The sequence below is a fragment of the Heteronotia binoei genome, chromosome 5 (assembly GCF_032191835.1).
Source record: "Heteronotia binoei isolate CCM8104 ecotype False Entrance Well chromosome 5, APGP_CSIRO_Hbin_v1, whole genome shotgun sequence".
Taxonomy (NCBI): Eukaryota; Metazoa; Chordata; class Lepidosauria; order Squamata; family Gekkonidae; genus Heteronotia; species Heteronotia binoei.
Window position 1 is genome coordinate 135,225,412 of NC_083227.1, and position 22,699 is coordinate 135,248,110.

General features: G+C 41.2%; 1 protein-coding gene across 5 annotated transcripts in view; it reads right to left on the bottom strand.

Moving 5' to 3' along the window:
- Positions 1 to 22,699, bottom strand: part of JADE2 (jade family PHD finger 2) — a 290,477-nt gene that overhangs the window by 199,153 nt on the left and 68,625 nt on the right. For all 5 annotated transcript variants that reach the window (XM_060240452.1, XM_060240456.1, XM_060240451.1 and 2 more), the window contains one exon: positions 20,269 to 20,426. In XM_060240452.1, the coding sequence (XP_060096435.1) occupies positions 20,269 to 20,426 (158 nt within the window). The remainder of the gene's footprint in view (positions 1 to 20,268; positions 20,427 to 22,699) is intronic.

Here is a 22,699-nt window from a genome sequence, read left to right on the forward strand (position 1 = left end):
GGTGCCAGACAATATAGGGCCAGCTCTGCTCTGAGCAAGGTGTTAAAAAGAACAAACCAGTAGGGCTGATATAGGTGAACCATGAAATTTTTTTTTTTAATAAAAAGGAAGCCTGCGAGTGCCTGAGTTTTATCATTTCCATATTCTGAATGATCCCACAGCAAGAGAAAATGCATTTTCCTTTCTTGTTTTATATCCAAATTGCTCATCTTTAATGTGCTACAGAGCCCCGTAGCGCAGAGTGGTAAAGCTGCAGTACTGCAGTCAGAGCCCTCTGCTCACAACCTGAGTTCATTCCCAACGAAAGCTGGTTCAGGTAGCCGGCTCGAGGTTTACTCAGCCTTCCATCCTTCCGGGTCGGTAAAATGAGTACCCAGCTCGCTGGGCGGAAAGTGTAGATGACTGGGAAAGGCAATGGCAAACCACCCCGTAAAAAGTCTGCTGTGAAAACGTCACCCCAGAGTCAAAAACGACTGGTGCTTGCACCTTTACCTTTTAATGTGCTAGAGAGGCATGATATATCACCCTCTATTGCAATTCCCTTATGCAAATCCTCAATTTTTATGTGGCAAGGGCTTTAGTCAGTCATCTTTTCTTTTATCTGCATTCCAGTCTAAAGTATTCTCATCCAGTGTCCATAAATAAATCAGCTTATGAAAGTCACTGGAAAGATAATTCTGCCAGCAGCCTTCTGAGACTGCTCATATTGTACTTACTGCCACCTTGATTCACTGGGGAATTCTTTTGCAAAATATGAGAACTTTACAAAGAAAAGGGTAAAAATAAAGCATGCTGTGATATAAAAAGGATGTTTCTCATTTTTCAATAGAGATAGCTGTTTATTTGAGAAAAAAAAGAAAGAATCCAGTAACACTATTTAGAGCATCCACCAAGCCTTACAAATAATAAAAAACCTTGAAGATTTCAAAGTGTTTATAGCATATACAAGGCTTCATAAATACTGGTGCATTAGAGAGACAAGTGATATTATTATGAAAAAGAAGGCATCTCACAGTATGACTCTATGAAAGCAAACTAACACTGCAATCTTACCCTTAAGTTGCTATGGCTGGCTAAAGATATGATTAGTTTGAAATCCTCTTGCACCAATAGAGTCTGGAGCTATGCCTAAAAGGAAGATGCATGCTAATGCTATATGGAAACCCTACAACTATATTGATTTTTTTCCAGTGACCTGTGTCATGCCCTGAGCAGCCTAACTGGGGGCTAAAAGGGGACAGAACCAAAACACAGCCCTTAAAAGAGTAGCAGCCCAGCTGAAGGGCAGAGAAAGAGGACCACATGGGGTTACTGGAGCAAGGGGTGGGGAAGCAACCAAGAAGAAGCAACAAGGACTACTGCATTGTGAAAGTAAGATCGTGTTTGCAGTAAGGCCTTCTCAGGAGAAAGAGCCTGCTCAGGAACAAGGATGCAGGGGCCGGGAAGCCACACGTGGCTCTTTCATACATATTGTGTGGCTCTTGAAGCCTCCACCACTCTGTCGGACAGTTTGGAGGAGGCATTCATCTCTTTATATCAGTTCTCCAAGCCAAGGCAGCCAGTGGCTTGGAGAATGCATTTAAAGTTAAAGTTGCTTTCTCTCCACCTCCCTCTCCTCATCTATTTGCTTCCTTCCCTTTCCTCCCTCCCTGTCTTGCAGCTCTCCAACATCAGACATTCATGTTTTGAGGCTCTCAAATATCTGACATTTATTCTTTGTGGCTCTTATGTTAAGCAAGTTTGGCCACTCCAATCAAGAGTATTATCTGATATGCAGTCTCTCCAGCACGTTTTGGGTGAATGAAACCATACATTTTCACTCAGCTCTGCATGCAACACACCTGGAAGTGGGAATTATGCACATCTTCCCTGCTCCTTTCCCATTCTCCTCAAGGAAACCAGAAGGAAATATCTGTGGCTAAATATAAGCCTGGTGTTGTCTTCCATATACTTTTTGACAGAAGTATGAGGACCCACTCTCAAAGTGAGACTAGTCAACTGTATGTACAATGTCTTTTTTCCCTCTCTCCAACAACATTACAGGTCAAATGGATCCATAAGTCTACCATAACAGCTTGAGATTCCACTGCTGAGACATACTGAATTTGAGCTTTGTGGATGATTACAATCTAATTTTCTCACATACAGCTACAGCAGTTGATTCACTGTACCATAGGAAAGAAATTTAAAACCTTACCATGGATGTTTACAATCCAACCTAGCCACAGTGTCTATTTGGTTTCTACTTCTCCTGCCTTCCATTCCAAGCTTTTTTGCTACTCTTTGCAAGCCTGCCAAATATTCATCCTGTATTGGGGTATTTTCACTGTTATCACACTGTTATCAATTAACATTATTTTGGGGCTGGATGCACTGCTATTTTAAACAGTTTGTTCTCATCTTGACCATTTGGTCCCAAATGTTATGCATTCGTGTGACTGTTTTAAATTCTTTGAATGAAACAATCTTCTGCAATCTCACCATATCATGTAATATCACCTCCCACAGAAAGTCCCATTTAAATTTTTTGCACTTCCATTGTACAATTCCCTCTGAATCAGAACAGAAGGTTCTTGAGGAGCTGCAAAAAAAAAAGTGTCATCTATTTATTTGTTAGATTTTACGGATCCATCTAAGTGGCAAACTATGACCTTTGATGTACACTAGAGATCTTATTTTGCATTGATCCTTGACATGCTTTCCACAACTTTCTTGTACAGATCTGAAAATTCTGTAGAAAATCTGTTCTGGGGGAGGTGTTCAAACCAGAAGACCTTTTTTTTTTAAGGGTTAAAAGACTATCAAATATACAGGAGGGAGGCCTAGTAGACAGGTTTTTTCAAATAGATCCCAAGCTAATTATTGCTGTATTAAAATGGATTGATGCTCAACAGATTAGACAAGTCCAGAGTGTTGATGTTCATGCCTTTCTCAATTTAATGTTTCTAGTCAAATTTGACACACTCCACAAGTGGAGTTCAGACATAAAAAATGCAATTCCTCATCAAGATGGTGATGAATCTTTGTGGTCTATAACAGAGACCTCGAGCATGCAAACACTCATGACCTACAACAGCATCCTCTCTCAGGGATAACCAGGAGCTTATTAGTAAAACACAAGATATTTTTTAATATTTTATGAAACAGTGTACAGACGCAAATTGAATCAAGACACTAAATAACAAATGACCATCTGGTTTAATTCCAAAAACAGACAGATTTTGGGAGCAAAGGCGATTGTATGGTAAAAGGAAAGCCCACTGCAGAGTCAGCATCAGTAACATTCAATTACATAAAACAAACAGAACCATTTAACATATCTCTCACTAGTCACTGCAACTGTCAATGTCTATTTTTCAGAGACAGAGTTGGTGTGAAAAATACTTCTGCCTAACAGAAATAGATTTGGCAGTAGGGGGAGCTGAATACTCACTAGTCAGTCTCTAGAGACCCTATATATATTTATGCACATTAGCCTTTCCAAACAAGTGGGGTATGGCAACCAATGAACCCTCACAGGTCACATGACATAACCTTCTTTTAAATAGTTCATGTTTCAAAGAGCCATGTTTTACAGGACCTTCATCAATAGCTAATCCATTCTTCGAGCAATACTGCTTTCCCTCCACAGCGAACTCCACCTTCTCTCACTTCTCTCATGATGATGATGATCTAATTCCATCCAGCTCACAGTCCCTCCGATAACCATTTCCCAAGGGACAGGAGTCTTACACCACTGTAATCTATCTAATGGCATCAATTCCATTTCATGCCAAGAATTTGGATAAATAATTATAAATAATCCTACTGGATATTTTTAGGGAAAAGGACATTTCCTCACCTCAGATTGTTCATGGTCTCTGTGCAGGCACACTTAACAGCTTCTGCTTCTGTCACAGTATCCTTCAGAGCCTTCTATAGCTACCCAGCAAGACAACCACCTTTCCCAATCCAATATTATTCAATGAGAAGAACCTGACTGGCAATAGGTAACCGTACAGCAAATGAACACAATGAACCAATTCATTTTGAGTAAGAACTCCCTCAATTGCTGCTTTCTTAATAGAAAAAAAATTGGAGAAGCAAGACTACTGCTCAGTTAAAGCTGCAGCAGGCCTGTGCAACTTCTGACCCCCCACTATTTATGATTTTGTTATAATGCTGGACCAGGATTTGAGAGACCCAGTTTCGAACCCTTATTATGTCATGGAAGTTTGTTGAAAGACCTTGGGCCAATCATGAACTCTCAGCTTCACCTACCACACAGAGTTGTTGTGAGGATAAAATAGAGGGGGGGGGGGGGAGAGAATAAGCTTCCTTGACTCCTCTACAAGAGAGAAAGGTGGGATATAAATGAAGTAAGTAAATAAATATAATAAATATTGTGCTTTTGTTCTCACTGTATGATTGCATTAGGATACACGGTGCATACGCAGAGGCCTCAAGGAAAGGGAGAAATTGCAGAGGTCATACATAATGGCTGGTTACCAAGGTCAACCAAAATTGGCACATTAGAGAAGGGGTGTCGAACTCATTTGTTACGAGGGATGGATTTGACATAAATGACACCTTGTCGGGGCTGGGCCATATGTGTCATAAAATGTAATGCCACATAGCGGACTTTATAAAGGGCACAGACAAACACAATTGAAGATTTTTTTGCTTAAAATATAACATGCTTAAAACCTTAGCACATTTGCAACATTTTGTTTTACAGTCTCTGATAAATGTCACTCTTGCTATGAATTATTGCGTCAAAAACTACAAACAATGTCTGTGCTGTACCAATCTTGAATATGCTGTTCAGGTATTGTTCAGGTGTGCACATCTGTAAACTGCAAACCTACTTTTGATTTATTGACATTTATTACAGAGATCTCATGGCCAATGCTTTGAGCCTAAGACCCAGGGAAAAACAAGAAGCAGCTGGGCACTGTGAGCTCTTGTACATAAGTTGCTTCAAGAACATGTGAAGGTACCATGGCACAGACTGAGGGCTATGTGCTTGTCTACAAAACTGTAGTTTTGCTCAGAAAAATAACTACAACTCCCATATGACAGTGCAAGAACAGAGAGACAGCCATGTACAGTGGTCAGTATCAGCCTACTTTCTGGAAAGTCTAAGTTCAAGATCACAAATCAAAGGAAAATATGAAAGAAAAATCAAGGGAAATTTGCTGGGTAAACCTGGGCTGGACACACTCTCTCAGCCTAACTCTGACTTGTTGTTATTGCTCTTCTAAATAGTTCACATGCTTTCCTATTGAGAAAGACCAGAGGGCATGAATATAGGAGAAAAGAGAAGGGGAAACCAGGTGCACCCATAACAAGCCCAACCAAACTCTCTCTCTCCCCCCCCACACACCCCATAGCAAGGCAAAAAACTCATACCTTCAATGAAATGTTGCTAGTCTTAAAAGTGCTTTCTTTGTATTTCTCCTGATGGTGGTCTGGGCAAAGGAAGCTAGAGCTCTTTCTTTCCTTCCCCAGGGGATGAGGAGAGGGAGGAGCCTCAGCCACTAAGGAAGAAAGGCTTGACTCAGTAGCTCTGCATTGTGATTGATTGAGCCTGGCAAGCTTAATCAACAAAGCAGAGCTACAGAGCCAAGCTCCCTCATTGGCTGATACTCCTGTTCTCACCTCCTCCCTTTGGGAAAAGGGATGGGGAGAGGGAAAGAGCCAGGAGAGGCTGCCTTCCTGGCTGGCTGATTGCTGGGGAGAAACACAAACTGGCGACAAAACACAGCAGGCAAGGGAGAAGGGAGCAGACAATGGAGGGCCTGACTGGAGACCTCTGGGGGCCGGATGCGGCCCGCGGGATGTATGTTTGACATCCCTGCACTGGAGTGAAGCGAGTCTCCATGCACAATACTCCAGGGTCTCCTATTCTGAAAACTTATCTGGAGACCAAGCCCTCGGAGGAAAGGCTGAGGGACTTGGGAATATTCAGTCTGGAGAACAGGAGGTTGAGGGGGGACCCAATTGCTCTCTTTAAGTATTTGAATGGCTATCAGAGCAGAGGTCCCTAACCCCTGGTCTGTGGACCGGTACCAATCCTCAGACTGTTGGCACCAGGCTGCATGAGAGCTGATCTTCCTCCCTGCCTCCTCTGTTTGCAAAGGAAAGTTGGAGTCACCAGAGCAGGGTAGAGGAAGTGCTATGATGCTTGTGTAGTGTGCTCCTTACAAGGAGCACGCTATGCAAGCACCAGCCCCACTCAGTTTCCCAAGTCGCAGGAAGCCTGAGCGGAGTTGGGGGAGGGGGGAAAGTGCTACGATGCTTGCGTAGCGTGCTCCTTGTTAAGATGTTTCCCTTCCTTTCCTCTCCCCCAGTCTCATTTTGCAAAGGTAAGTTGGAGCCCAGTGACTTGCTCTCTCTCTCTCTCTCTGTTTGTGTGAGAGTGTTTGCCCAGACTCTGGACCAAGTTCACCCAACACATTTTGTTTTATAGACTGAGTATTTTGAATTTAAGTCTCCCAAATAGCAGGCTCATACTGACCACTATACCTGGCTGTCTCTCTATTATTGTACTGCCTCTTAGGAGTTGTAGCTATTTTTCTGGGAAAGACTATAGTTTTGTAGACAAACACTTCAGTTTAGTTTTGTATATTTCCCTACTCCAGGCAGCACTAGGGCATCAGCAACAAAGTAAAGAGTGTTAACGTTTTAAGTATGTCTGTATTTAAAGTAAAAAAGGCTGTGGGGGGGAGTATTTGTGATTTTCCTAGAAATAAAGTGCACAATTGTATCATTCCAAAACCATCGGCCCCCCCACCCGCCTCGGCCTATGGAAAAATCATCTTCCACAAAACCTGGTGCCAAAAAGGTTGGGGACCACTGACTTAGAGGAAGGCAGGGAGCTATTCCTATTGGCAGCAGGACTTACAATAATGGGTTTAAATTAAGGGTGGGAAGGTACCGGCTGAATATTATGGAAAACTTTTTTACAGTAAGAGTTGTTCAGCAGTGGAATCAGCTACTGAGGGAGGTGGTGACTCTCCCTCACTGGCAGTCTTTAAGCAGCAGCTGGACAGACACTTATCAGCGATGTTCTATGCTAATCCTGCATTGAGCATGAGGTTGGACTAGATGGCCTGTATGGCCCCTTCAAACTCTGTGATTCTATTAAAATGAGGCCTGCAACAAGATACATATGAACATATGAAGCTGCCTTATACTGAATCAGACCCTTGGTCCATCAAAGTCAGTATTGTCTTTCTCAGACTGGCAGCGGCTCTCCAGGGTCTCAAGCTGAGGTTTTTCACACCTATTTGCCTGGACCCTTTTTTGGAGATGCCGGGGATTGAACCTGGGACCTTCTGCTTCCCAAGCAGATGCTCTACCACTGAGCCACCGTCCCTCCCCTACAAAAAAGTACTGAAGCCCAGAACAAAAATTATCAAGGAAAACAGTCAATGAGAAGCCTTCTTACTTCCCCCACCCTGGCTGTGTAAATTCACAGGAAATCCAATAGACACTGTGTGTACTACTGTGAGGTCCAAGAATTGAAGAGAAAACTGATTTCACAAATCCTGTTACTCCCAGGAAGGAAGTTCACATCAATCAGTTCTGAGTACAAGAAGTTAACAGTTGGACCTTGATTGTGTTCTAATACTTTGTCTAGTGGAAAAACATTCAAGCGCTACTGCTTAGTAATTCAGATCAACAGATATGCATGATGCCCTCTTTAGACACAGAAAAACATTGCCAATGCTAAACCTTGCAGCAGTATTTATGAAGCATTTGGGAATCATCCTGTTTGTTTGGAACAAGCCACTGTTGCTTGCTTAAGTAAAAAAGGTAAAGGTAGTCCCCTGTGCAAGCACCAGTCGTTTCCAACTCTGGGGTGACGTGGCTTTCACAATGTTTTCACAGCAGACATTTTACAGGGTGGTTTGCCATTGCCTTTCCCAGTCATCTACACTTTCCCCCCCAGCAAGCTGGGTACTCATTTTACTGACCTCGGAAGGATGGAAGGCTGAGTCAAACTGAGCCGGCTACCTGAAATCAGCTTCCGCCGGAATCGAACTCAGGTTGTGAGCAAAGAGTTCAGACTGCAGTAATGCAGCTTTAGCACTCTGCGCCATGGGGATCTTTGCTTAAGTAAAGGATGATGCAATTTATGCTAATGAGAACTATCCCTCTAGCTGCACATTCCATCCTGTGTTCTTATGAACATACTAGTAATCAGGCCCATTGTGAGGAGAAATACAGCAGGCACTAGAAATTTGCTGTAGATGAGTGTCATGGCCTTGGCAGAAGTGGCTGGGGAGGGAAGGGAAAGACAGAGATAAGATATGTCAAGAAGCCAACTGTTGGGAGGGAAATGGAGAAAGTGGGGGAATGTGGGGTAAGAGAAGGTGGCATAGATTGAGAAAGAAAGGATGGGGCAAAAGAGATGGGAGTAATTGCTTTCCATATCCTCCCACCTCTCTAAAGCTTCTACCTCAGAAAAGTATGGTCTTTCTTTGCAGTAGGGATGAAAGCAGCTTACATAATTCTACCTCAGAAAAGTACGGTCTTTCTCTGCAGTAGGGATGAATTCTCCTCTCCCCCCTTTGATCTGCACAACAACCCTGTGATGCGGGTTAGGCTGAAAGTCTGTGACTGATCTGAAATCACTCGGTCAGCTTCCACAACAAGAAGCTGCGTCTGGCAGACTGTGCTCTGAAGTGCTGACTGACACATCATACTGGCTGTCATAGGAGGGCTGCTGCTGAACAGGAGCAAGCATCCAGGCCTAGTTATGTCATGCCAGTCAGGTGGCAACGAGTCACCCAGAGGGTGCTGCCAAGCCTAGGGCAGCCAACCTCCAGGTGGATCAAACAACAATACAATACCGTGATTAATACCAACTCAGAAATATAAATCTCTTATGTATTAATACTCCTCCAGGCTCATTTACAACCAGGATTTCAATCCAACGATTAATACATACAGGTTCAAAATGTCCACAGAAATTTATGCAGTCCAAACTCCAAACTTGAAAGGCAGAAAGTGCTTCTACTGTAGTGCTCACATATCCATTCTTCTTATGGGTAAAGAACTTCTCATGCCTCCTCCTATGGAGATGTAGCCTTAATAATCTTCCATTTCAAAGAGGTCTTTGTCAAGGAGGGGTCCGGAAGAAACTCAAAACTCCCAACACTTCTTATTTCTTCAACATTACAAGCACCAGTTCTTCAGAGAACTGTAGATCCCAAGGGTGTGATGCACAGAGACCATGAAGAAGATTCATCACTCTCCTTTTCCACTTTGATATTATAGCTATGGATTTCTATAAAATCATTGCCTGATGCAAGGCAGCGAGGTGTTATGTCCTGTTACCAGGTGTGACAGCCCCCAATAAGTTATACCAGAGATCTTCAAACTTTAGAAGAAGAAGAAGATATTGGATTTATATCCCGCCCTCCACTCCGAAGAGTCTCAGAGCGGCTCACAATCTCCTTTACCTTCCTCCCCCACAACAGACACCCTGTGAGGTGGGTGGGGCTGGAGAGGGCTCTCACAGCAGCTGCCCTTTCAAGGACAACCCCTGCCAGAGCTATGGCTGACCCAAGGCCATGCCAGCAGGTGCAAATGGAGGAGTGGGGAATCAAACTCGGTTCTCCCAGGTAAGAGACCGCACACTTAACCACTACACCAAACTGGCTCTCCTCTTTAGCAACCTGTGGACCATTATTTTGATTTTAAATTTTATACAGATGCCCAAACACCCCTCTCCACTCTCATCGTGATCAATCAGACAGCAGGCAATTCCCAAGTATATGGTAAACTACACATGCCCCACCATGGAGGCCCCTGTCATTTAGTGTTCTCAAAACACCACAGTGAAAACCACAATGTTTGTATTGTCCAATGGCCTACAAGGTGAAGTCTCAAGAGGGCAGAAGATTCTATAAGGCCACTCCAGAGATTCTAACCCAAGTTTTAATCAAACTTACTGTTGGATAGCAGGACCTCACATAACCTTACCTGATGCAGCGATGCAAGCCCCTCCTTTCTCCTCCATAATGACAGTAAACAGCCAGAACAACAAGCAGACACCAGCTGGTTCTTGTTCGTTCAGAAGTGAAGCCTGGCTCAGCACAACCCACCCAAGCCATAGGGCAGGGGTGGCCAACGGTAGCTCTCCAGATGTTTTTTTGCCTACAACTCCCATCAGCCCCAGCCATTGGCCACCCCTGCCATAGGGCAACCAGGGCAGGCTTGCAGGTAAGAAGCAACTTAGGCTTTCTTAGGAAAGAAGCAACCTAACAGCCCCTTGGTCGGGGGGCAGAGCTGATCTGAAATAAAAGCCCTGCATAATGCCAGATGGATGGGGCTGTCAGGAACTTGCCCAGCTTCATAACAGCTTTCTTCCAATATCCAATTCTTCCTACTCACAAAGGTGGGGTAGAAATGGCCAAGAGGGCATCCCATCCCACTGATTATTTGAAAAGGATTCAGAAGCAAGCCAAGGATACTGTGGTTGAGTGTAGAGGAACAGAACTCAGAGGAGTGGGGGAGGAAGATCCTGGTGTTGCAACCCACTTATTAAGGCCTAGCAGGCCCTCTAGCAGTAGTAAGAGCAGTTGCAACAGAGGGGCAAGTGGTGGGCCAGAGGCAGGAGAAGTGCCACACTCACCCCTTGATAGGCATGACTGCAAGAAATTTCTTCATTGGTTAATAAAATATAGCCAGAGACTAGACAGGGTGAGAAGAAGCCTGTAAAACGTTTTAGAGGACAGAAGAAGGTCAGTGTCACACAAAACCTGTACTTCCAGCCATTGGCTTCTACTGCCAATGACTGAACAGTGGCATTTCTAATTCTGTATTCTTTGCCCTGGATAATAGAGTGAACCCAGTTTATACCTGATGACTATATCAGGATTTGTATGTTCTTGATGCCACTTAGTCAATAAGAGTTTCTAGGGCCAAGTTATTTGTTCTTGGTAACCAGTCAGCATGCTTTCTGGATAGTGTTCTGAAGTAATCTAGAAGCTAAACAGAAAGAGGGGGGAGCTGATTTCATTCCATTCCCTGAAGCAGATAACCCCCTTTCCTACTAAACAGAGTGAGCCCCACTTTCTTGTTGGGCATATGGGTATGAAAAAGGCTCAATCTCTGCCCTGAGGAAGGATTTGCAGGCCACCCCCCTCCCCGCCCGAAGTCCCTTTACACACTCACAGGGTTCCCTAGAGCTCTGTTTCAATAATCCTGCCTTACCCATATATTTTATATTTTGGAAGGCTATGACCAGATCAGAGAGAGAGATCTTTTTTAAAAAAAGAAGAATTAAGAAAATGCCTCTTCTCTATCACCAGACATATTAGGAATTATATTATTATTTCTAGTATCTAAATTATTCCAACGTAGCACTGATTTTCATAACTTTTCCCAGGGTACATGATATAACATCCTTACTGCCTGCTAACACCTTCTGTTCTTCTGTTTTATATATCTGTATATATATATCTGTAAGGATATAACAGTATATCCTTATACAGATATACGGTATATCTGTAAGGATATAACACCCTTAGCTTTGTCATTCCTGAGCACCAAAAAAAGATTTCAAAAACTAGATAGAAATAATCTAATTTTCAATTTGGAATATGCACACTCTGAGGCAGACAAGAAGTAGGACATTAGGTTATGGTACCCTAGCTAAAACATGAAAAGAAAGAGGGGGGGACACTTTCAAAAGCAGAAGAGGAACAGAAGGAGAAAATATCTTGTTTCTCTTGCTGTCTCTTGGGAAAAACTTATGTGATCACTATCTAAACATTTCCTAACTAAGAAAGATAATTTGTCTGTGCCATGTAGTAGAATGATTTCCTAAATGTGTAATGACGTGTGGCTACCTCCTTTTGCAGCTTGCCGACCTCTCCATAGCTCCATTCCCCTCTAGGAATTTCAAATGTAAATCACTGTCAAAACTGACAGCATTAATACAACAAAGTACAGGACCCTTCATCTCCTTGCTAACTAAAACCCTCTGGCCTTCATTTTCACTTACACAGAAGCCCTGTTCCATTGTAAAAGAACACTAAAGAGGGTACAACTCTCATTTCTATATGAACAGTTTATCAAGTGCTCTGCGTTGCTCAGTAGAATAAAGAATATCACTAGAATTTCAGATTTCCAATCCCCCACAGCACATTTTCATTTACAGATCCATAGATCACCTACTCTTATCTCCTTTCCCACCTATAGTCTCAGTGACTGGAATGCTTTCCACAGTGACCTATCTGGACAAAGCAGAAGGTGACAGGGGATACAGTTGCTGTAAGTTCTGGGGGAATTGTCTCTCTCTCATAACCAGCTAACACCCAGTCAATGCTCTTACAACAGTGTATCTCTGCTCAGGATGGCACTGTAAATCTCCCTCACAGATAACAGCTAGAATTTTCCAACGTTTGCTTGGCAAGAAGGTTTTGAGTTGGTTGCAGGTGGCATGAAATCAATACAAATAATCTACCCTCTGATTAAACATGCTCACATTTATGAATTCTTGAAGCACTTGCTCCTTGATAAACGCTGAGCTCCTATCCAACTGGCCCAGGAAAGCCACTCTGGGGGAAAAATGGAACAGCTGTTCAAGGGCCAGCTTCACAGCTACTTCATCTTTATGAAAAAGTGTGTGGTTTTAGACATCACAAAATCTACCTACAGCAGTTCTAATATTAGCTAACTAGGACTGACTTTGTAATTTCTGAAAGAATCTTTCAGAACAGCTGGGAATTTTCTCCCCTGCCCCCAATTTAGTTTTATCTGAAACTTGTTTTTGAATGAAATAAAAAAGTATTGCAGGGTCTCACATGTGTGGAATGTTGAATATTGCTGTTTCTGCCATTAAGCAAAGTATGCAAAGCTTTGTTTATGGCCAGAACCTGTAAGAGTGTTGCATCTGAATCTGCCTTCCCCTTTTGTATATGGTGTTATCTAGCATATGATAGAAAGCGGAAAACACCTGGACAAATGACGGTGCCTCTTGGGAACATAGAGAAGGAACAATGAATGCATACAGCTTCTGTCCTTCCTTCCTGTTTGCTGTCATAAAGACATTCAGCAGGCCTGCTATTTTTACTCTACAGTCCTGAGTCTCCATTCCTCTGCACTAACTGTGTGCTGAAGCAAAATAACAGCTAATCTGGACTCAAAACTCAGAAAGAGGGATCAGCTCTCTTGAACACCATCTACTTAATGCTGATGATACTGGATTTATACCCCACCCTTCACTCTGAACCTAAATGGAAAATGAGCTGTATTAAAACTTTTCTATTTGAAAAAATGATTTACTTTTCATGCCTGTTTTGTACAATGTTAACTGCCTAAGTATAGGAAATTATAAGTTACAAAAGCAAAAGTACTAGCAATCAAGCAATAAGTATTGAAATGTGTATACCTTTAAGTTAAGTAATGCACTGCATAACATTGTTCTTAATTTTAATTTGTTTACTTTTCCTTTTTGAAGTCTTGGATAAGTGCATTGTTTGTATAAACATGTTTATATTGATTATAAGTTTAATAAACATTTTGAAATAATAAAAAAAATTAAAAACACTTTTCTACAGAAGTGTCCTCTGGAATCGATTCCCCTTGTTTTCAGCCAAAGTGAAAATGAGGGAAGTTGCAGGCTAAAATGCTCCCTTGACAGGAAACACTGAGTACCTCCAAAGCACCTGTTTTACTGATACAGGAAGCTGTGGTTTCCAACTCCATTCATTAATTTAGAATGAAATCTTGGTCCCAGCATGCAGGTGGCTGATTTCGAATGAATGGCAGGGAGTAAAAAGCAAAAGAGTATAGACTGTTAAGAGCTCTGCACACAACCAGTGGAGATAAAGGTTCAGGGGGTATAGGATGACTGCCCTGATCCGGATAGTACAGCATAGCCCAATCTCATTAGATCTCAGACGCTTAGCACAGTTGGCCCTGGTCAGTATTTGGATGGGAAACCACAACAGAATACCAGTTTGCAATGCAGCTGCAGACAATCGCAAACCATGTTTGAAAATCTCTTGCCTTGAAAAACCTCCAGGGTTGCCATAAGTCTACTGCAACTTGATGGCAAAAAAAAAGAAAAAGAAAAAGAATGAACGCACCTTCAGCAAAATTGTGACCATTTACTGCAAGAGGCGAAAGACAAGCTCTAGAGAAAAAAATGGGAGGTGCCCCCTTTAAAAATGCCTGGATTCATTGCAGGGCACACAGAGGAGCTTTTCGTGTATTTGTTTGTTTGTTTCTATTTTTAGCCCAGCCTTCCCATAGGACAGGCTCAGGGTGGGTTACATCATAAAAACAATCAACAGTAAAAACAATAAAAGACCCATTTAAATATATAACATCTAAAACTACAGGATGACTAAAATGGCAACTTCTGCCTCACAGACATGGCCTATTGTCCAAGTCCAGCAGATCTTATACACAACACTCTTTCCATCCAATCTTATGTAGAACTACCCCCGTATGGAAAGTAGTTTCAGGGTTGCTCCATCCCTATATATGGCAGGAAAAGTACTTTCCTTGACCTAGAAGGGATTCTGGCCAAATCCCTCATCTCTGCAAAGCAGCTCCCTCTCCTCTTTCCCAGCAGAGTCAATCCATGGGCGAAGATGAACACACAAGGTCTCTTAGAGTGAAGATCCACTTTTTAAAATCTGTATTTTAAGCATATATAAAGCAGGCAAAAGAAGAGACTTGGAGAAGGGAAACACGGGGTGCATTCACACACACTAAATAACGCAGTTTGCAACTGGATTTTTACTGTGTAAGAATGGCAAAATCCACTTGCAAACAGCTGCCATGTGAAAGCACGCACAGAAATTACCAAAAATTAGCTATCCCTAAATTTCCTTGGCAAAACAAACAAGACATTTCAAGGTTTGTATCTGAAAGCTGACAGAGCTGACAATAATGTACAGAAACAGACAAAAGGATAGTCAGTATTATTTGATCAATCAGAAAATTGGGGGGGGGGGCTATTTTCTACTTTTGTTAACTTATATTCCGCCCTTTCCCATTAATGGGCTCAGGGCAAATCACAACAGAAGTTAAAACAATTAAAAAACTTACAGACTAAAAATAAAATGGATGGTTTCTTTTCACATCACTATATCAGAAGTTATTTGTTTAATACCTGGTCAACATATAAAAGATATGGTGATGGAAGGGAACTGCTTTGGATTGTACCAGCAGAAGTAACAAAATTATATTCAGATATTGAAGAAAATAAGGGATTAACATATAACCAACTTTTAAAAATTCAAGGAAAAAAAGGTGGAGTTGAAAACAGCTGAGGAAATACAATATAAATATAATTGGTTTCAATTGCAACAAATAAAGAGCTTGCTTGAACAGGACATCAAGAATTATGGAATAAGACAAGAACAAACAGAACTGGAGAGAATGCTGTTTGGAGAAAACGAAAAGCTGGTCTCAAGGACATATAAATTATTATTGAAATGGTCTACAGAAGACGAAGTAGTCAAGTCACAAATGATAAAATGGGCGATAAATATAAATAAGGAAATACAAATGGAGTCATGGAAACATTTATGGAATAACTCTAAGAAAATTTCTACATGTTATAACATCAAAGAAAATTTCTTCAAAATGTTATATAGGTGGTATATGACACCCAAGAAACTGGCAAAAAAGAACAATCAGTTGTCGGATAGATGTTGGAAATGTAAATGTCATGAAGGATCTTTCTACCACATGTGGTGGACTTGTGAAAAAGTGAAACAATTTTGGCAAATGATTAAGCAGGAGATCTCGAAAGTATTGGGATATAATATTAAGAAGGCACCAGATATTTTCCTGTTGGGATTACAAATGGAAAAATTCCAAAAGAAAGATAGAACAATAATTTGGTATATGCTTTCAGCTGCACAGACTTTATTGGCGCAAATGTGGAAACAATATACCAGAAGACTTTGAATGTTATGTATTGGAGTAAAATGGACAACCTTACAAGAATCTTAAAAGAAAAAGATTTAGAGAACTTTTAAAATGACTGGAGAAAATTTCAAAAATATATTGAAAAACAATGGAATGTTAAAGGACATTTGGTGATCTTCAACAATGGTTAACTTTTAAAGAAACAATATATGGATTACTGTTATTGGACTATTGGATTAATGGATAATAACTGTTTTTGGTTTTTTATATTTTTCTTACTTCCTAACAATTAAGAAGAAATAACATGATGATGGATTATTATTATAACTTTTGGGGTTTTTTGGAAAAAGATTCTTTAATAGATACCTTATAACAAATAAGATTAAATAACAATATGGGGACGATTATTAAGAGGTATGCACTGCTGGGGGTCTCAAAAGGGGAGGGGTGGTAAAAAAAGTTATATATGTGTACTAACATTTAATGATAAATGTTGATATGTGGATACAGTATATTACAGTACAATAAAATTGTTTTTACACAAAAAAAACCTTACAGACTAAAACCATAACAATACAATCAAACAAAGCAAGTATTCCTCCTAAAAAAGTCCTGATCCATGTTCATGTTCCCCAGGATGGGAAGGGGAGGGGATTCACCCAGCACTGAGGAAGAGGGTTGAATGCAAAGCTAAGATTGGGATGCAGAGGTTCCTGGGACAGGGCATCAGCAGCATCAGACAGGAGGAAGCTTTCCACTGTTTCCCCCCTAAGTGATAACTGACATGGTGTCAACTCCTTGATGCTTATGAAATCTGGCCCTATTTATGAAACAGAGTTTTGGTCAGCTAAGGTCTTCACAAAAAAAATGGCCTTTTTTGCAGCAAAAGATATGTTCATCCATCACACACCCTTAGTCCAGCCAACTGCCAAGTCTTCTATGGGGGAAAAGTGCTTCCTAGTAGACAGAGGTCATCCCAGTGTCTGGACCACAGAAATGCAACAAGCATGCCTCGTAGGATCAAGGAGCATAATAATTATAGACAGTATTGCTGAAGTTTTTCTTTTTCAGCCTCCTCTGCAGTTCCCTCCTCTGACCAACTGTTCACACCACAGAAGGAAAATAGGGAAACAGCACTTCACTAACCAGGCTCCTGATTTAAACACTGCAGCACCAAATTACTGCAACATAAAATCACCAAGCTGGAGAAGTGATAGAGCAGCACAGAGTCTGCAAAATCCTTTCCCAAGAATGAATCTTTTCCTTAAGGTGGTATTCCCCTGGAACCTCCAGTTAAAAGGATCAGGTAGTAAGTGGTGTGGAAGACCTCAAGCTGAGATCCTGTTGAGCTGCTTGCCTGTTTGAGTCGACAATAGTGAATTTTGATAGACTGACAGTCAGTATAAGGCAGCTTATACAGCCATGTGGGTTCATGTATCGTTCATTGAAAGGAGATGGCATTGACAACTTGGGAATTTTAGAAAACGGGACAGTAATTAAAGGCTAAGGTTCCACAGCTGTATGAAGAAATGCATTACCTCATCCTGAGGAATGTTGGTGGTAATGTAAAAGAATTTTCTCCCTTCTAAGGCATCTTATCTCTGCAGTACACTGTAATATGTAATATGTTCTACCACATAACCAGGCCTCAGTCCAAGATGAAGTTTATGCCTAAATCTACTTCTTTCAGTGGGCTTATGTATTTCTACCCTTGTGCTGGATTGTGGCCCAAGTCTTCAAGTAGTCTCCTCAATGGAACCAAATTGCAAAGAAGTTAAACAAATTGGCTGCCTGCAAAGTCTCCTCTCAAAAATGTGAATCCGTTTAGTCTGGCTTTAAATAGGCACCTCCAGCCCAGGCAATGCGAAGCTATCACTTTTCATCTTGACACGACACCAAAATCAACCTTCAGCACTAGAGCCGGACATTTATGACTCCAGACTGCATTTGCGCATCACAGTTGGCAAAAATAAACATTCCACCCAGCATTTCTTTAAGGATTATATCAACCTGAAATTCCTTTTTAATGGTTTCTATTATAAAGTATTCAGATTCATCATTAAAGTTTTGTTTTCAAGTCCCCCCCGCCCACCCTTATAGGAGGAGATGAGTGCACAGAAGTTTATTTCATAACTTTCCTTCATCAACAGCTGTTGCTGTTGTCACTGCCGGCCAAGCTGTGCTTCGGGCAGTTATTGACTTTACTGAAATACTTCCATCCGTTGAGGAGGGGGGAAAAAAGAAATTTCCTGTACTCTATCTAAAAACACCTTAATGTGCTTAAAAATTCTCCACTAAGTTCTATCAAAGCACCTATTTAACTGCTGCCTTATCACAGCTATAGCCTCTCTTAAGGGCAAACAGCCCAAAGACCTTTGATGGCGTTATCAAAGTTAATAGAAAGAAAAATAGTAAAAAGATGTTAGGCGCCAAACCCTGCTTGAATGCAATTCATTGGTTTTGCAGCATGTCATTTATAAGAAGCTCTTCCATTTGAGGGTCAACATTTAATGAAGAACCTAATAATAATCACAAGAAGTAGGGGATTTGAATTAGGTTCCCTCCTCTAAAATATTTCTAAAATTTTGTAGAATCATGTATTTACAGTTCTAGTTTTTTTATTAAATCTGAAACTGGCTTATCACAGCTCTAAAGCATAAAAATCTACTCCAGACATGCCTCCAGAAAAGGAAAAAAGAGATAGCTCAGTGCCAATAAGATTAACATCAGACAACTTTCACGCACCCTTTAGCGCCAGCAGCTCACTTAAGTATGTGTGTACCAGTACAAATATGGCACCACCAATATGCCAATACTGCTCTGGTTCATGGGAGAGTTGATAGATATCCCATAGGCTTCTCAAACACAACTGTGTAAACATTTTTAAACATTATTCTTCCATATGAGTTTTATATTTTTCACCTGACGAGTTTTGAGTGTACCCAGGAATGCATTTGTGCAGGGCATGTGGAACAATTTACATTTTTGCATCAACACAATTTCAGCTGCTATTTCATTTATTTCAAACACTTATATTCTGCTTTCTCTGAAAACTCAAGGCAATAAACATAAGCAATAACAGTGCAATATCAATTCAAACAATTCAGTTTAGAGTTAAAACAAACATAAGGCAAAAACATAGCCAAGCTTTTCCAACAACACCTTCTCAATTGTTCAGTCTCTCCGAAACATTCTGTGAAACAGAATACTCTCTGAAATATTCTGAAATGCAGGGAGCAATGGTTCCCCTCACCCATGCTACCATGCAACTTTAAAAGACTGGCCTGACAACAAAGAATGTTCTAGTGCTGGTTGTTACAAAGTGAACCATTCTAAGAGAGGGCTCATATTACATTCTCCATTTTTGTCAGGTATGGATTTATGCAAACTTTACAGTTTGGTGAAACGAGTTGTCTATGTCATCACTGTGCTGAAATGTTCTTCAAGGCTGCTGAAGAATATTCTTCAACGTTCCCTTGACAAGTCATCAGGATAGACAAGGATATAAAATACAGCTAGCACCTCAGCATCATTACTGTTTCATGACCTCTGCATGGCTCAGCCTGCAATCTTCATATATCTGATTTTTACTTAGTTACTGGTTGGCTTTTTATGGCCTGAATCCTTTCATTACCAGGAATAAGGGGCCATTTTTGTCTCTTACACACATGGGCTGCATTGTCAAAAACCACATAATCTTTGAATTACCATATCATATACGAATCACATTTCTATTGCTCCCATCTCGGCAGCAGTATAGATGAGAGTTGGTTCCACCTTCCCTCTCAGAGCCCAAAGCAACTGAAGCCAGCTAGAGTCGCTTAGGCTCCTCAAACATTACTATGTAGACATTCTTAAACATTATTTTCCCATATGAACTTACTCATCCACTCTGGCCATCTTTAAAGGCCCTGCTTTAGGTGCCCTTGGTGGCTGAGGCCAAATGGGTGGTAATCCAAGGAAGAGCCTCCTCGAGTTGTGGTGCCAAAACTTTAGAAATTATTCATCGGCCTCTGTTTACAGTTGCCTTTCACCAGCAGGTGAAGACTTTTCAATTTTGTTTGGCATTCCCCCAATAGATCTTTTTGGCCCTCCTCCCTGGTGGTATATGTTTTTACTGATTTGTCTAAATACACAAGTACTCCACTTTACATTCTGTTTTAAGGTCTTAAATGTTTTATTGCTGCAATGTTTTAATGTTTGTCACCTTCTATTTGTTTTAATGTTTTAAATAAATCATTTTAAAAGTTTCTCAACTGAATGTAAAGGCAGAACCATGGCACTGCAGGGTAAGTAGCCCACCTGGGGGAGTGGGGTGAGGCTGAACACACTACCTCACTGCAACACACACCCCACATAAGCTGCTTCATGTTAACTTACCTAACCACTGGTTCCGGGATTGTTTCTGTATTTGCAGGCACCTGAACACCTTTCTCCCACTCCTGCCTCCAGGGATCAGCAAGGATGTAGTACTCATCTGGGCTCAGCTGGTATGAATCTGGAATCTTCATGGCTGTTATCAGATCAGTACGAAAAACCTGCAGAAAAAGACAGTGCTGTAATCAGAGGCAGGCAAATTATTGACACAATTACTGAGATTAAGAGTCTCTGGAAGCGGAAGCTCAGGTTTCTACCACTTGGGTGACTTATCAAGGGAATGCCTTGCTAGGCCTCAGATAACTGAGGGAAGTGACTAGACACATGAAAACAAACATGAGCAGTGTGTTAACTTCTATATACAAGTGAACTATCACATCAATCCTGAATACTGCCAAACAGAGCCACTGTCGAGGAACCTTGGGGCCAGTTAAGCAGAACTGACTCTGAAGAAAGAATAGGGGTGAGAGGAAAAGTATACACAGCACAGCGCGACAAAAGACTTCCAAGGGAATATCTTTATATCATAGATGGTCTAATGGTTACTTACTTGCTCCACAAGAAAACTATATGTCAACACGGTTTCACTCTTCTTGCTCAAGGGAAGAGCTACTGGAATGATCAAAAGGAGGCTATACGAGCCCTACTTGCATATGCTGTTTGTGTTCTTATTTTGGTACTTGAAATTTTGAGCCATATGTACTGTAAACCCACCAGCTCCTCACTGACTGCCCTGATTTCTTTAGCTTACCATTCCAAAGAACCCCCTTTTCGACAAGGCAATAGAAGGGCCGCCTTGAGAAGATGCATAGGCTTAGCTCTGAAGTAGAGATTTTATTTAAAACATTTGTTTTCTTCTGACCCTCATAGTAGCAAACAGTTAAAATGCAGTACAGGTCAACTTAAAAAACCATATTGTTGGGTGTGTGTCCATGCGTGAGAGAGAGACAGACACAGAGAGAGACAGATTGCACATGCCAGCCAGCAATTAAAACAAACAATGAAAAACTCTTAAACTCCCAGTGGAATATAATAATGACAGAGGATGACAAATGAATCCTCAATTTTACAGTTTTGGGGACATGACCAAGAAGATCCTTTCTCATGTTGCCAACTGTCTAACATCAGATGAGGGACCCTGAATCAGGGCCCATGAAGATGACTGTAGTAATCAGGTAGATTTGTATGGCAGTATGTAGTCCTTAAGATATGCAGGTCTTAAGCACTACAGGATTTTAAAAGTCAATCCCAGCATCCCTGGAAGCCCATGAAGATGGAACAAGACTGAAGTAATAAGGTCGCTGCAGCCCCAATCCAGCCAGAATTCTCACTTGATGTTTGATTATTATTATTATTATTATACTGAACCATTCATGTGTGGTATATTTGTTATTGTTTCCCCAGGCCTCGTTAATTTCTTCAGAGGTGCAATGTATTGCAGGATTGGAGTGTTTTAAGTGTCCTTTATCACAATCCACCTGAGCACCAAGGAAGAGAGAAAATCCTCACTTGAATCTTTCAGGTCTTTCCTCCTTGATGAAGAGCTGACAAGACAGAAAGCAGCAGCAATGCTATTCTAAAGAATGCAATCCCAAAACAAGCACTCCTCATGCTGAGATAAAGGACACTCTGAATGTGAATGAGCGACAAAGGACAGTGAAGCTTAATGGGACAAACACAAGCACTGGAGTCAAGGCTTCATTGTGGCTCTGACTACTCATTATGTCCTTCTGCAACACAGATGCCCAAACCAGAATACATTTTCCACTATTTTTTTTGCCAAAGAAGTAGCTGCCAGGGCAAGACCTACCCAGCCATGGAGAAGCAGGTACTGTAGTATGCAATGATTAAGAAACCCCTGGTTCAAACTCAGCACACTTAAGAGTGCGTCACACAGCTTTATGCAAGCCACTGTCCCTCAGCCTCAGATTCACCTGACCATCCAGAAACTCTAAGATCAAAGTTTTTGTTATATTTTTGTGTTGTTTCAAGGATTACTTAAATAAAAGCACAAGAAATCTTTGAACATTCACAAGTGCTATATATTTGATAAGTAGTATTAATTAGGGAGCTCTTTGGGGAATTTCTTCATTGAGCATGATGCTAGTATAAAGCCAGGGCACCTGGGCTAGACAGCAACTCTTTCCATTCATGGCTAGAGAAACTTTCTGGAACATATATAATTCTTTTCTATGTTCATGTTGCAATGTGCAATTTAAAAACTGGTGCTTTTACAAGTCAATGGCATTCTATCAAGAGGAAAACCCACCAGAAATGAGCCCAGTCTGATATTGACACAAGTCAAAAAGACATTTCATTTGATTCTAGTGCAAGTCAGATTCTGAGTATGTAATCCAGGTGCCATACTGTCTGCTGCTGCTACACTAATATGGCATTTTAATTTTAAAGCAAAAGGCCAATTAACATTTTCTTT